General features: G+C 40.3%; 1 protein-coding gene across 7 annotated transcripts in view; it reads left to right on the forward strand.

Annotated features, from left to right (window-relative positions):
• Window positions 1-13,971: 13,971 nt before the first annotated feature.
• Window positions 13,972-16,606, forward strand: part of CACNA2D1 (calcium voltage-gated channel auxiliary subunit alpha2delta 1) — a 426,351-nt gene continuing 423,716 nt past the window's right edge. For all 7 annotated transcript variants that reach the window (XM_074592546.1, XM_074568628.1, XM_074572617.1 and 4 more), the window contains exon 1: window positions 13,972-14,744. In XM_074592546.1, coding sequence (XP_074448647.1) covers window positions 14,650-14,744 — 95 coding nt within the window. In that variant the 5' untranslated portion in view covers window positions 13,972-14,649. The remainder of the gene's footprint in view (window positions 14,745-16,606) is intronic.

Genomic DNA, 16,606 nt, shown 5'->3' on the forward strand with positions numbered 1-16,606 from the left:
CAGAAAGGTCCCAGAGCGTCTTTGGCGGGCAATTAAATTGAATGGTGAATCACTGATACAATTAGATAGTAAGGATAATAAAGAAAAGGAAACTAAAACAATTTATTCTAGTATCAATGCAAGAAGTAATACGCATTCTGACTGCCTGTTCCAGTCCCGTGTTTGTATATTTTAAGGCTGTTATATGACAATGACAGAGAATGCTCCAACAGAGTTGCTTTTTCCAGCATTGAGCAAGAAATTATATTTCATCTGTTTGGGATCTCACAGGCTATATCTGCATGGGAGTGTAAGAAACAGGGTTCAAACCCCCAGTTTTTCACACTCAGCCTAAATTCAAGTGCTTTATAAAAATAATACAGAGGAACAGAACCAGATTACAAGATTATATTTGGTTATTTTGCATCTAGATAACACCAATGGATCATAGTCATCCTGTAATCAGCTACTATGTCCAGCAAATATTTTTTTCATATTAGTCCCTAGAGTCATGACTTTCTTCCTACTCTGTTACTGCCATAATCATTCATCTTTTTCATCCTGTATGATGTTTGACACTCCCCCATATTGGTAATTCCTTTGTGTCATCATTAAATTTTGTCAGAACAATCACATATCATGAGCCAGGATTACTAATGAAAATATTAGATGGAATAAGTCTCTAATTAAATATTTAAAAGAATTGTCTAACAAAAATTTTGCCTCAACATTTAACTTTTTCTCTTTTAAGTCTATTCTTTATCCATTTTAAAATTCTCGCACTAATCCCTGACTTCTCTATTTAGCTAGTAATTTTCCTTGTGGAATTGTATCAGATGCTTTGTATCAGATGCTTTGTAAAAGTCCTGGTAGATTAGATGTATTTCATTTCCCTTGTCCACAAAATCAAAGGAAAATATCAGCTTAATCCAGCAGGATCAAATAAGTCATTGGTAAACCCATGTTGCATTTTATCACATTTTTTTCTATGTATTTAATTACCTTCAAAATCTCTTCTGAAGCATTTTAAAAAAATAAGGTCAGAGACATGAAAGAAATTATTTATTTTTCTTTTTGTTTTAAAGGCTACGTCACATAGCCATAGCAGTGTCATCTTTTCCTTAACCTAATAAGGTTAAGTATAATGGCTCTGCTTCTCTCCTTTATGAAAGTACTGATACTTCTGGTTCTTGTTTTAATTTCCGTTTGATTTTTGGCAATTCTTATTTTATTCCAAAACTTTTGACCTCCAGAATACATCATTTTCTGAGTATGTTTTGCTAAGCCCTAACATCCTCATTTCATACAGCAGAATCGGCAAGAAATTCATTCTATTATCTCCAGTTGGCAGGGAGTTCCAAGCCACAGGATGACCTGGGCTTCATTATTTGCATCTTTATTCACTCAGCTTGATACAAACAGGAGAAAGCTTTTGTGCTTGGGAAGGTGGGCACTCAGCGTGTTGGGCACTCTGTGTACATAAGGCTGCAACTGTATTTCTAGACTTCAACAATTCTACATTGTAATTTCCACAGAATATTTAGTAAATTTAAAGGCTTCGTTCCCAATACCCAGAACATTCCTTGCATGGTGTAGTTCAAAGATATCTAAAGACCAGTTAATTATCTGTAATTAAGGCCATGGGCAGCAGCTTCATTTCTTAGCCATAGCAAAGTGCTTACTAGAAGTATCAGGGAAAGATACAATATCCTATCTCCTCCCACAAAGTCTTCAGCCTCATTTCTCCTCCCCAAACTTCCTCAAAAGTGCACCTTCTTTCTATCAATCAGCCCCGTCTCCCAAACTCAACCTCTCTTGAATTATCCTACGCTTCTTGCCGTATCAAAACTACACTGCTACTGTCTGTTTATTTTTCCTTGCTTAAGTCCTCATAAATTCTTTCATCTGCTAAGAATCCACTTTGCTCCGACGCCTGTATTTTAATAATTTTTATTTATAATTTTTATAAATTTCGCGTTGCCTGTAGAACTGAAAAGCCTGATGCTGGGCCACTCTCCTCACCTCCTGAGCACAGAGTAAGGCATGCTTGGTTTTCTAGTGCAAAATTATACGGATAAAACAACAGATGAAAAAGAAAAGAAAGTGCATGTAATAAGAACAAGTACTCTTCACATCACTAAATTCTCCATTGAAAAATCGGTCAAGTGGTGTGATGAGGAGCAAAATATGTGAGTTTGTTTAAAAAGTAATAGACTTGACCTCTCTCCTGCACATAGGCAGTTGCACTTGTTGCAAAAGGTGTTTGTAAAGCAGTGTCTCCCTAAACAGCGACTCTACAACAAATCCTGCGATGATGCTGAACAGAGGATTTCCCTGGCACAGGATCCCAGTGAAATGACAACATATCCCACTGGTAAAAAGAGGGCAATGGCACTCACCTAAAACTCAGATAAAGTAAAATCATTATACCCACAATTTTCGGACAGAAGGTTCAATGTATGAAATGATGAACCAGCATTTGTGTTTTAAATATATTCAATATTTTGCTATCAACAGTTTACTGCTGCTGGTTGCTTCCACAATTTTGTGGCCAACATGTGCCAGTTTTCACTCTGCAAAGTTATAGTAATAAGCCTTACCCAGCCTCTAGTACTTTGCTCCTCAGTGCTAATAACATCTTCTAGATGATTTTGATGTGTGAGTAGGAATGATCTATAAAAAAGAGATATTAACCTGCAAAGCCACTGTATTGGAAGTAGCCTTCAATTGAATAAACTTGCAATCACATTACTTTCCCTTCTACGCACAAACTGTCTACAGCTCCTTTAACAATAGAGTTATTAAAAAAAGTACTTCTAATTTTTTTTTTCTGTTAAGCACCTCTCACCAAATGAAATAATATTAGAAAACTAGATGAAACATGAAAAGGATAGATGATATTATAGTAACAACAGGGTAGAACAATAATGGGCTTGAATTTTTCACCATTTCCATTATAGCCTTGGTATTTAGGGGTCACAGTTGAGCCACTGTAGATTGTGTTGGAATGAATCTATAATTCAAAAATTTCTGAGTTACCAAGAGTTTTGCAAAGCAATTTTTGAAGTACTAGGGGAAGAAAATGGATATTATTTTTTTTGCTGGTTGTACATATTCTTCTTCTATTCGTTTTGGTTGCTTTGAAAAAAAACACTGATTTTTTAAAAATACAGAATGTTCTTTGTGAATACTTCTACATTTCTGGGTATTTTGTGGGCATTTTGCTTGAAACATTGGAGAATTTTCCAGTTTGAGAAAAAAATAACTAGCAAGCAGATGCACTAGCTATTTCAAAATACTCCCTCCCTCTGCACCAAAAGAAAACTGTGCTCTTGATTGCCACTGCTTAATATTGTCTCCCACGCATTTAGAAAGCCATGATTTCTAGAGTGAAATATCCAGGACAGTTCACTGAAATGAGGCTTGGCATCCAGAGTGCTAGTCTGGCTGTAATCACCCTTTGAGTTATAGAGCTTGTAAATCACATATCAAAACACGGGAACACATCAATTAATGTTCTACTGGAAACAAATCAAGGACAAGCCTACAGTGTGACATTCTGCCAGTTTTATTTCGAATAGACGTGAGGGAAAAGCTGAAATGTTTGGTCACAGCCTTTATTTACCCAATCTGTCTTATATACTATTGCATAATGCTATCACAATATTAATATGCAAATTGACACTCAAATAAAAGCCATGCTTTCCCCATTGATTTTCAGCAGAGCTGCTGTTACAAAGAAAAATACTTAGCACTTATATTCCTTTTTCATCTTCAAAACTCTTTTAGTACATTTTAATTAATCCTTTTCCTTTCATTTTTCTGATCCTGCATTAGGTTTTCGGCCTCCTTTACCCATGTACGCTCAAGGTTGTGTCCTCCTCTCAATGCTTTCACGAGACTTTCATGTTTTCAAAAACGATCTCCTCATCTCTTCTTACGCCTAGAGAGCAGACCTCGGGAGACTGGCCAGAAGGAAAGGCTAGACAAGGGCAGAAGTTTCCAAGGTCAAAAAGAAACAAAGGAACTCTATTTCCAGGCAATAATGAACAGTGGTCCCATCTACCGCTGCTGCTGTTTTCTCTGTGCAGGTGCCTCAGACTGGCCCCAGGCAATCTCTGGGGAGGTGGAAAGGTGACTTCTCTGTAGGACATGATGCAAGATATGGTTCAGCTGGCCTCAAGGGCAGCGCACGTGGGCATCCAGCCCATGGTGCCAGAGGAGAAGATAGCAGTAGCCTCTTGTGGAGAGGAATTTTTTCTCCTCAAAGAGGATTTCTGCTACAAAGTGTCGCGTGGGAGGCAGAACATGCTTAGGTCCTACAGGAATTTCCCAGCTCACTGGGAAAAAGTTGATCTGTGTTATAAAAGGAAAATTCTCAGTCCAGATTTATCATCTTAAACATTAAGAGCTTTTTTTTTTTACACCTTCTATTTTTATACGTTTAATTATTTTATTATGGCCTGGATGATTATTACGTACCATGTGCTTTAGGTAGATATCTTGATGACAATTTTAAATACTGGACTGTTAATACATACAAGCAGTTGGGGTGCCATCTACCCTTCTGAAGAAGATTAGTCATAAACTGGGCACCAATTCTGACCTACTTAAAGTCTGAAACCAGGATTTCAGCACTGCACAGAACAAATGCTTTTCTGCTTCAGAAGGTTATATTTCACACCCAAAGCACAGGTGGGCACATGTGGGACTTGACAATGGGCTTCCCTTGGTAATAAAAAGGGGAACATTTATATGGTACTCCTGGAGTCAGTCATCTACATTTCAAAGTGGGGGAAAGGTTTTCTGTACTCGAGGGATGGACAACTCAACATTTAAAAACACATTTTCTATCAATCACAGCTATTGATGGAAATACAGCTTAGATTGTTATAATTTTCATATGATATTTTAAGAGTTAGTATGATGAATGATCGCTACATTTACTTACAGAGAAATGGTGCTAGTAGTTTCCCAAAGTGAAGGGGGTTTTGTTTTTTAAGAAAAAATGGATTTTTACAATAATCCTATTTCCTCTGTTTCCTCCAATAATTAAGAGCCATCAGTTATAAATGTAAAGAAATATCTGAAAGGTCCTTTAAAAAGGAAATATTCCTGTTACTTCAAGGTATCATCTTGAAATATCAAAATAATTCTCACCTTTTTTTCCCCACAGTAGTTTCTAGTTGCTCTCATTTGTTATTTATCAGTAATTGCTTTTATTTTCACTTTATTTTCTCATGTGAGAGGAGAGTAAATATTAAATCCATATCTGCCTTTACCAGGACATTGTACCTAGACATTTTGGAATACTTCCTAGCCAACAGCAAATGTTGTCTGAAGAGAGAATTTAGAGATGACTCAAAGATAATAACAGGTACTTGGTGTGTTGGCTGATGCACCGTGCTCTTGCTCTCGTAAATGTGCTGAGCAGAGGATGTAAAAACTGTACTTCAGTTTGAGGAGACACATGATTAATCTATAATTCACCTAAGATAGTAAATTTATGATTGAGTCTTCATTCTTTCAAGTAATAGAGATCTATGATTTTAAACTTTTTAGTTGTAACCAGATCCGGTGGTAGTGTGTTTATATCTATAAAATCTGTGATTCTGGAGCCAGGCATAACTCCATGTTTACTTGCACTGCATGCACTCTGACTTCACTCGACTTTCTAGACTATACCAAAAAGTGAAAACTAGAATTAAATTTAAAAGGATCAAGTGAGAGCAGATTATTAACTTGAGTAATTCATGATTTAAGTTCCATAATTCTTTCTGAAAATGTTCACATCCCTATGTGTCATTAATTTTTTTAATCTTGCGATGCTTAAGGTTTAGGGATTTTTATGTATTTTTATATATACATAGAATCATAGAATCTTCATGGTTGGAAAGGACCTTTGAGATCATCGAGTCCAACTATAATATAAGTATATATATATAAATAAAAAAAAAATATAAACATATATATAGTCAGATTGCCTTTGTCCTCCTTTTAGAAAAACAAAAAACCAACAAAACAAAAACAACTACTCAACTTGCTTCCCTTCACACCTTCTTTAAATTCTCACAGTTACTATGGGAACAGCTATTAAACTGGGAGTGGCAGTAATTAATAACATCTGCAAGTGTAATATGAAGTCTACAACATAATTAATCCCAGCATTTGGAGTGGATTGTACAGAGCTGCGCTTTTTGCTTTGCATGGAACTGCAGACTGTGCAGAGACGATTTTAACAAGGGGGCTTACCATTACTGTATTGATAAATTATGGCTTATGAAATAGTTTGGACAATAGAGGGGGTACTAACTCCTATTAGTAAGTGACATCATTGTTACGTAGTTCAATGGGGAATGATTTGGGAAAGAATTAAGCCCATATAGATACTATGGGAACATGCAAAACTTTTACTTCACATTTTCAGACAACATAAAAATACTGACTGCTAAAATGATAGCAGAAGCTTGAAATTAAACTTTAAATTCATTCCTTCATTTTAATTAGAGACTGGGGTTGAGCAGATGTGCAAGTTTACCTACATCTGCTTTTATCTTTTCACTTTTCACTTTAAAAGCTGAATTGGAAATTTTTAAGAACTGAACATTAAAAATTTTTAGTATGTCATGAAAGAGATGAGAGAACCTATCTGCCCTTAGGCTTTATTGGAAAAGGAGCATTATAAATATTTATTTATTATTTTATTATTTATTAATACTTCTTTATACTTCGCATAAAGTCTACCACCTATCCCACCAGCTTCTTTCATTAGAAACTATGGGTACCGAGAAGATTCAAGTTTACCTTAAATCATTTTTGCAATTGGTGTAAAATGTGTAGCAGACTGCGTATTGTCAGGTTGCGGTATACAGCATCACACAGGAGTGGGTCCTGTCCTCACCCTGAGCACGAGCAGTGAGCCTTCTGCTCCTGAACAGAATCTCCGTGGCTTCCCTTATCTAAGTTAATAATCTCTGTTTAGGGGCAAAGCATATTAGATTGGGCCCGATCCCAGATAACGGAGCCACCTGGCTTCTGATCCAGCACAGTGTGGTCACGGCAAAGTCATGTCAGTCTCCTCCCTTGACATACTAAACAACTTGTAAAATATGCATCTTCTTTTTACTGTTATGACTCCTAATTTGCCATCTTTTAAAACTAAAATAAGCGGACACGTGCACATCAGTGCATAGGTCAAACCTCTGTCCGTGTTCTCCTTCCCTTTTCTCTTCTTTGTGATCCTTCTCACTTGCCTGCACCTCTTCTTCTTCAGCACTAAGTTTTCCATCCCCTTACTGACTCATCTTGCTAATCAATTTTTTTCCTCCTCATTTTCCTGTTTTCTTGTTTCATTTTACTTCTCCCCACCCCACTCTTTCCTTTCCTTTTTAAAATTTTATCCTCCTTTTATGGTATATAAAGTCAATGGTTTATCTTCATTTCCACATGCATACCCTGCCTTCTTGATTTGTACTTTCCTGTTCTTAACTCTCTCACTCTGACTTTTTTTTTCACCTCTTCTTGGCCCCATATTCCTTCTGAGTTATTTTTGTGGTCACTAATATTTTGTAAGGAGACTGATATCATCTCAGCCACCTATTTTAGGATGATATGCATCATTCTGTGGGGGTGCTGGTCTGTGTCCATTGCCTACAAATGGAGCCGAGATCACTAGTCTTTTCCTAGCTATTAAACTTAAAAGCATCAGGAGGTCAGTGATCCAACACCGAATGCAAAAAACACTCTGTAAAAGGTTCTTGGAGGCAATTCTCTGACAAATAACGTGTCTCATTCATGCACAATACCTTGTACAAGAATACCAATGCTCACGCACTCTCAGGCTGTCATTCTCTGCTGAGAGCACAAGCCACTTAAACAACAGTCATTTAATTAAAAGCGCAGTACTTACTGTTGTTACTTATTGGATAAGACAAAATAAACTTTTTTCCTTGTAGGAAGTCCCTGTGCATCTCACCAAGTGCAAAATGAGAACAGTAACGACTATGTTCCTGAAAGAAGGGAGTCAGGTACAACTTCCCCACTAAGCTTCAGCTCCCCCTATTGAACTTCCAAGAGCAGCTGGATGGTATGACAACACCCATTCTTTTGCAGGAATATGGCTAATTAAAATCTCAATAATAACTCCCGAATGCAGCTTTCACAATCAGCTGGTTGATTAGGTTAGATGGGTAAAGCAGGTATGAGATACTGAGGTGGCTTCGCTCCGTTCGTCAGAAGAGGTTTGCTGTGATCGTTCTGATTGCCACCTCCCAGAGCAGCTCAGAGTCCCCTCCTTCCAGTGGCACCAGGTACAATTTCTTAGTCCTAAAAGTTGCAAGATAGCAGATTTCAGGAGAGTAGCACACTTACGTTTAGAAAAGCTTCTACTGGTGTAAGGATGAATCCCACGGGGTGAAAATGTGGGGGAAAATTGTCTAATTTACAAGGGGAAAGAAGAAATACATAATTTTTGGTTTCAAGCAAGAACTGTATCTGCTTAAAGTCAATTAAGGGATAGAATAAACTAAGTTAAAACAGATTAGCAGCTGGGTGGAAGATAGACAAGGTTGTACAAAAATATTTTGTCACCTAATCACATCCTTACATAAAATATATATGTTATTTGTGTAAGACTGCTCTTAGAAGTTATATTTCTCTATACACTCAGAACATACCAGTTTAACATTTATAATTGAGAGTTTCCTCCATCAAGATTACTGACATTTATGGTTTTCTGTGAATAGTGTCACAACATCAATATGAGATTTACAACGAGCACTTCTACATTACACTGTGAAATACAGTGATTTTTGAACAAAAAATAAAGTTAATTTTCCTTCCAAACTTAGAAATATAATAATAATAAAATCAACGCAGAGCCTTTCAGAACTAAAATACCATCTCCACATAGTGCTACAGTGTCCTGCGTATTAGGATTATCAGGATCAGTGGTAGATGAATAAACTTTGCATTACGCTTCCTCCTTAAATGGATGAAGTTTTACGTGCCTAGCACTTTGTTTTAAGATAGTTTTCTTTGGTATTCACTGAGAGAATGTTTATTATGCTGGGCTCCAAGTTTCAGTATTAAACTATCCTAAAATTACTGTTGGTTTAACATCAGCATCAAAAAAACCAACCAAACAAAAACCATTCTGTGTGAAAATGCATACCTCCCCGCTCTCATCACCAGAAGTAGGATGAGTGTTCTCCTCAAATCTGGCAATAAAAAGAAAAAAAGCAAAACCACTTAATTATATCAGATAAGGAAAGTTTTGCTACCAGCTTCAGCATGCTTACTCAAATGTGGATGAAAACACGGGTGAGAACAAAACAGTGTTGGTTACCTTGCTGCTGGATGTAGCTTTTATACTGTAGGTTTTATATTTTACAGTATAAAATTATATACAATTCAAATGCGTAAACCAGTTCAGCTCACTTGCAATGCGCCAGATCCCGCACTTCCATCTGGTGTAAACTTGAATAAGATTATTTTTCCCCCTGAAATGAGAAATTGAGATCAGGCTGCCTGCACCCTCTAGTCACCCCAGCACAACCAAAGAGAATGAGAATTATTCAGTGAGATTCCCCCCTCCTGCCCTGTGCAACACGCAAACATAAAGAAAATACTACATGCCTGCAACAAAACGGTGTTTTGGTATAAAAAAAAAACCAACTTTTTACTGTATTTCAGCAAGCACATTTTGGCTGAACTGAATGACATCTGGGGTTCCATCTAGTGAAGTACTTGTCACCCCAACCAGAGAGGTGAAGTGTACTCAGCACACTGCAGATTAGGCTCAACAAGAATAACAGCCACTACCAATTTATTGAATATAAGCCCCCCAAAAAGACACTTAAAACACTTGGTCATTGCATGCTATCTATTCACACCAGTGCTACTGCCATCATTGTATATGTTAAATCTTGAACCACCACTGTTTTCCAAAAGTTTTATGACAATGCTAATTACTGAAGAATGAGTTGATGTACAAGCGTAAAACCAGATTAATAAAACTTTGAATCTGGATCTAATTTAATATGCTTGTTTGTTTCTCTGTTTGTTTGTTTGTTTTAAAATAGCTAAGAGACAGAAGGCCCAGCTCTTTTGTCTCTTATGCTGGATTTGCAACAGGGTAAATCATTTAAGAAAATGTAATTAATACATCCAGAAATTAAAATTAAAGATAAAAGCTTGATCCTGAATTAATACTGATATTGATACTGATCAATACTTGTTACTGATATACTGAACTGAGAAGTGTTCGATGAAAATTAAAATTCATATTTTTGCAACAGGAATATTTATTTCTAATGTACGGACCATCATGGTCAATTGAAAGATTCCCAGTAATTTCAGTAGAATCGTAGAACAGAATAGAATCATGGAGTCACTTAGGTTGGAGAAGACCTTTAAGATCATCAAGTCCAACCATAAACCTAATGCTGCCAAGCTCACCAAGTAGGTGCAAAGCAAACTTTCAAAGCTCCTTCACAGAAAGGTCTCGGTCAGATATGACAGGCAATAAATTTAGAATGAAGTGAAGTAAGAATGAAGAAAGATTTACTTTCGTGGTTTGTCATTCAAGTCCATATTTAAGTGCTTAGAAAAGAAGACTTGTCAGCTGTAATAGATCTTTAGGAACCTTAACACAGATAAATTATAAGAAAATCTGCAGTGCAACATTACTGTGAAGTTAAAACCACGTATTTAAAATATTGTTTGAGACGCAACTGCGTAGGGAAATAGTATAATCATCAAATGTAAGGGAACTGATCACTTAGGAGATTTTAATGGCTTTTTAAAACTTCATGATGAAACTACATTTGTGCTTTTTTTTTCTGGATTATGGGAGGATGAAGAAATATCAAGAAATTAAATTCTGCTAGCATTATTTTTAAGTCAATCACACTTTCCTGTCAAAGCTAGTGGGAACTCATTTGAGCACAGTTACTCAAATCCACACGTTTGTAGGATGAGGTCAAGATTTCTAAATGTTCTGCATCTTTATTAAATACCTGGTATAAAAATGCATTTTTAATCCATAAATAATTAGGTGAAACAGAAGGGTGAGTAAATAGTAAATAACACGTTAGTCCTGGAGTAACTCCTGCATTCTTTTCTTCCCCGTGCGTCAGGGTGGCATTGGCTTCCTAAGTTTCAGATTCAAAAAAAAAAGGCAAAAATTCAAAACACAGCTTCAAGCCTCACTTAATTTTGAAGGAATACTGCTGTTATTGGAGTCCAACTTTTCTCAAAACTGGGCTCTACTCCAACCTTGCTTGTAAATCCTGTAAAGCTTGCAAGCTGAACTTGAGTTGCCTGGCACAGATCTGAGTCTTCCCATGAACGCCACACAGATAGCCCTTGCTGAGCTCCATTTTCCAGCCCTGGGTGCTCCTCAACACTTCAATCGGCTTGTTTGGAGCTAACTTGGGTATTTCTCCTCCACGCCACAGCTTCATGTAGGCACCCCTTCTCTTTTCCTTCCTCATGTAGACTCAGTGAACTCCGCAGGCATTCGCTTGCACCTAAGCAACATTCACTGTAGGCTTACCTTGCAGAGAGTCTCGTTATACAGTTGTAAACAGCACAGTAGATTTGATGCTTCAAATATTGCTATATTAAAACGTAGTGGTATTTTCTCTAGCAGCTTTTTCATATTTCAGCTATTGTTACAGAGTATTAGTACTGATGAAACAGTCGTAATCCAGACCTTATGGTACTAGGTGGGGTGTCAGCCCACCCATGCATTGCACCATTGCATTGTTAGCTATGTGTTATTGTTGTTGGAATTATTAGTAGCAATAATTATTGCCCTAAGGAGCTCTGTAAATGATTGATACAGCATCAGAAATGCAGGCTTACAGAAAACTATACTAAAGATGAAAGATGCATTCCTGTGTAATCCTATAGTTTTCTATTTATTATTTTACGCTATCGTTCTTCGATCTTTCTTTGTCTCCTGTACTTTATATTGAAACAATATATTTGAGGGAGAGCAATGTTGTTTATTCCCACCTATTGAAACTGTTTCCCGGGTGGGTTTGCAGAGTCATTTGCACCCTTTCTCACCCTCACCAACGTGTGCATCCTTTTCTGCTTGCCCACTTCAGTGGGAGTGGAGACCACCTATTTTCCAGCTTCGTGCCCATGGCTTGGTGGGCAGTGTGTGGTCCTCTGGGGAAGCTTAGCTGGGAATTGAACATAAGCAATTTTCCATTGAGCAGAGATGACATGACTGAATGCTGCTGGATCCTTCAGGTAGCGAAGGAGCCAGGTGGGGCATTTCCAACCTTTCTTCTGAAGGGGTGTTGCCAGAGTGTTAATCCATCACTGTATTGCCCACTGTGAGGCTGTTGGGGTTTTGGGGCACAACTAACAGAATATCTAGTTTGTGAATCTCAGTAGAGTTTAGGCATGAACTTGTGCTGACCTTCAAAGTCCTATCAAGGAGCAGAACCAGTGGGTTTTTTTTGAATATTCATGCTCATAACTGTCCTCTTGATACTGGACAATGTTACTGTTAAACTGGCTACCCTTAAACAGTGTGAGGCCTCAAGAATAAGGAGATACCTTAAATTACACTCTAAGAAGTAACAAAGTCCACAAAGTCTTCTCTCCATCCTGGATCTCATCTCGATACATCCTGTGTGAAGCAGGCCCTCTGTGTCACATCCCCATGACACTGCAGTTACCCCTTGCACCTTGCAGTAGAGACCCTTGGTGCCTCAACATCCCTGTAGGAAAGTGGAGGTGCTCAGATGAGAGCTACAGATGGGTATCTGAAGTGTTGCCACTCGATGTAGAAAAACCGTAAAGCCTATGGAGACCTACAAAAGCTGGGCTACAGGTACTCTTCAGACTGTTTGAGTCTTCAGGCTGCAGTATCATTTTAGAAATTGCTATTTCAGACTTGCATCCAAACCCTGAATCCTACGTACCTACAGGTAGGTGGATAGGTGAAGAAAACTGGGAGTGCTTCCCACCAGCTCCAAAGTGCCAGCTCCAATCCAGAAACAATGTAGATGAGTGACTGCATGCTTTACAGATTGCAACTGAAATATCGTGCTGGCTTCAAGCCTGGGAAATGCGAACACTCAATTCTTCATTTGTGGATCTCAGCTCTGGTCCTTTTGCCACCTATAAAATAGAGACGAGCACTTTTCTGGTTTATAGAAACTGTAGTGAGTCAATACATTCAAGATGATGCGACCTTTAAATACAAAGGATGTGAAAACAACATGAATACTGGGTCTGCTCTTTCATTTTCACCTGTTGGACTAATTAAATATAGAAGTATATAAATATATTACATAATTATATTGAAATAATTAATTAAATAAACAGAAACATATAAAAAGAAAGAAACAAAAATAGCAACCACAGACTGAAAAGAAAATCAAAATTGTCGCAGAACTTTTAATTGCTTTAGTAAATAAGCTAAAAAGTATTTCCCTGGACTACTTTCTCCATTTGTACGGAGCACGTATAGTTGCCACAGAGACGGGTATGCGTGAGCATGGGGAAAATCAAGGGCGGCAGAGGGAATGTGCCCTCCGAATTTTCAAAGGAATCTGAAATGCAGCCCTGGGTTAGAGATGCGGCTGGGGCGGGGGTGAAGCCCGAGGGCTCCCAGCCGTGTCCCCGGGGACCCGCTTCCCAGAAGCGCTTCGGGGACCCGCCGGGGACGGGACCCTGCAGAGGGCGGGGGCGGCCGCTCCGCGGGGCCACCGCTCCGCGGGCGCGCAGCGGCTGCGCGAGCGGCACCGCGCCGCGCTCGCCCCTCCGCGCTGAGGAGCGCTTCTACTGCCAGCAGCGGAAAGAGAGACGTTTATCCATCCATATATAAATATATATGTACATATCTATGAACGCACGCAGCCCGGGCTGGTGGCACACGGGCTGTGCGAGGCTGCGGCTTAACAGCGAGGAGGAATTAAAATAAGGCACGAAGCGGTTTTAAAAATAGGGTGCGGGCGGCGGGGAGGTGCGGCACGCCGCGGGGGGGAGCGGGGGGCGGCCCGGCCCTGCCCGGCCCGGGGAGTTCCTCGGCTGCCTTGTAAGGAGCGCGGCCGCCACAGGGCCCGGCGCCCTCCCCCGCTCCCCGCCCCGACTTTCCCCCGCCGCCGGCAGGGAAGGCAGGAGCCGGGAGCGATCTGCCCGTCTCCAACTCTCTCCCCTTCTTTTCCTCCTCTCCCTTCAGGAGCCCCGACCCCGCCTGCCTCTCTCCTCCTCCTCCGTCTGCTCTGCAATCGGGGGGATAAATCAGGGAAGGAGACACACGCACAGAGTGAGCGGAGATCTGTTACAAAAGTAGCCCTGATGGCGACGGATCAGATGAAGCCGGAGCTGCTGCTGGAGTAGCAGAGAGTAGAGTATCTCTCTCTCTCTCTTCTCTATTTCTCGTCTTCCCCCTCTCCACCCACAGATCTCCATCGTTTCTCCTCCTCCTTCCCACCCTCGGCCGCGCTCCCGCTTCTCCGCACATCTCTGGGCTGCGCCTCCTGCGAGGGGGCGGGTGGGTGTGGGGGGGGGGGAGGGAGGGAGAGCGGAGGAGGCTTTAAAAAACAACAGCCCCCCCCACACCACCACACACACAATAATTGAATTTATTATTATTGCCGTCTCGCCGACTTGGGGAAGGGGGATCGATCTTCGATCAGGAAGATGGCTGCTGGCTGGCTGCTAGTCTTTAGCCTGACACTTTTCCAGTCCCTGGTGATGAACCACTCCTCGGAGGGACCTTTTCCTTCGGCCACCACGTAAGTCCCCGCGGGGTCCGGGGGTCTGGGGCGGGGTGGGAGCACGGCCGGGGCGGGGGGGAAGGGGCACGGCCGCGCCGCTGCGCCCGTGGAAGAGCGCGGCGCCGGCGAAAATACAAAGGGGAAATAAAGTAAGTCCGGGCGGAAAGTGGCGGCGAGGTAAAATTGCAGGATTTCGGCTGGTTTTGTTTGGGAAAGAGTGAGGGTAGCGGAGGGTCCCTCCGGGGGGGTGGGGGAGGGTGGGGAGAGTGCCCCGGTGGCGGGACTTTTGAGGTGAGGGCTTCGCCTCACAGAAGCGGATCCCAGCTCTAAATATACCCCCGGCAGCTCCGCCGCGCTGAGAGGAAAGTTTCGAGTTACACTGAGCCCGCCCCCTCCTCCCACAAAGGTTATTTCAGCCTGGCTGGAGTTTTAGCACTATTTAAACAAACAAACAAACAAACAAAAAAAATTAAAAACTTTAGCCATTCGGTTAAAATTCACGCAAAAGGCAGATTTTCCTCGCCTTGCTGCGGCAGGCGTGTGGACCCGGCAGGCGAGGGGTTCCTTTGAGTTTTGAGGCTGTGCTTCAGCTCACTCCCACCTGGCCGTGTTCCAGCGCACACCACGGGTATTTTGACAGTCGCAGGGTTTGTTTTCTGTCCCTGGTCGCCCGGGGGGGTGGCTGGGTGTGCGCAGGCGTGTGCCTCACCAGAGGGGCTTCGGCGTGCTTAAAGCAACCCAAGTAAAGAACTGTTTTCTTCAGCCTTGGCCTTGCGAATCTTCGCTTCTCAAAAATCCCCTTTGCCAGAGCTGAGGGATGCTCTCGGTACAAGCAGCTTTCTGTTTTGCGGAGCCGTAAGATAGAAATCTTTAAAGCACTGCAGGCTTATTAGCGTGAAAGTGTTGCCCAGGGCAGTGCAAAGATCACATCATGAAAGCAGGCAATAAAAGAAAGGCAAAAAATAAGCCAATACATCATATTTGAGATTCGCCTACAGATTGGAAAAAAACCACCCACAACAAAACATTACGGACTAATGACTGTGTTTTCTTCCTTTTTCTTCTTTCTTCCTCACCTTATTATTTATATATATATATTACATTTTTTAAGTATTTACCCTTAAATCTGGGTTAAAGCTACCGGTAGGTAACTTTTAAGTGGATGACTCGCTTTAATACATTTTACATAAAAAAAACAGTGCTAGTGGTAGTCTTCCCTATTGTTTAATGCTGGGTAGAATTTATTGCCCTCGTTCATCCTGTGCAGAAGGATGAGTTTACAGCAATTACCAGCAATGCATTTTCACCAATTAGTACTGCTGGTAGGTTGTTATAATTGGATTCAGTTCTGAGTACCGGTTCCATTATGAAAGACTCAAAGGGATGCTCGCACTGTTAAATGAAAGAAAGGAATACAAAGATAAGTGTAAAATAACCACTGACTATCTTGTAAGTTGAATAAATATAGCCCTTCATTGAAGGGAAAATTATCTTTTAAAATATTCTCATGTTACAGCTTATAAAGATGTGCCATGTAGAAGCAAGAGTGACAAAATACAAAGCCAGGGCTTTTTAAGTCAGTGCTTTTCTTGTGTTTCAGCTCCTGTATTTATTGTTTCTTATTGAGCTGATAAGCTTATTATACACAACTAATTACAGTTTATATCCTACATAGATTTTTCTAGTTTTACAAGAGAAAGAAATGTGGGACCTAGTGAAATTAAAAGAATGTTGTATGATTTCAAATAGAAGTCTAGATCACTTTTTAGCATAACATGATGTGATTTTTCCTTAAAACTGTTTTCGTCCCTCTGTCCATGTTTGCTAATTCCCTTCAGAATTTACCTTTACTCCCAGTCATGGTAATAGAAATTGTCAAC

The sequence above is a fragment of the Larus michahellis genome, chromosome 1 (assembly GCF_964199755.1).
Source record: "Larus michahellis chromosome 1, bLarMic1.1, whole genome shotgun sequence".
Taxonomy (NCBI): Eukaryota; Metazoa; Chordata; class Aves; order Charadriiformes; family Laridae; genus Larus; species Larus michahellis.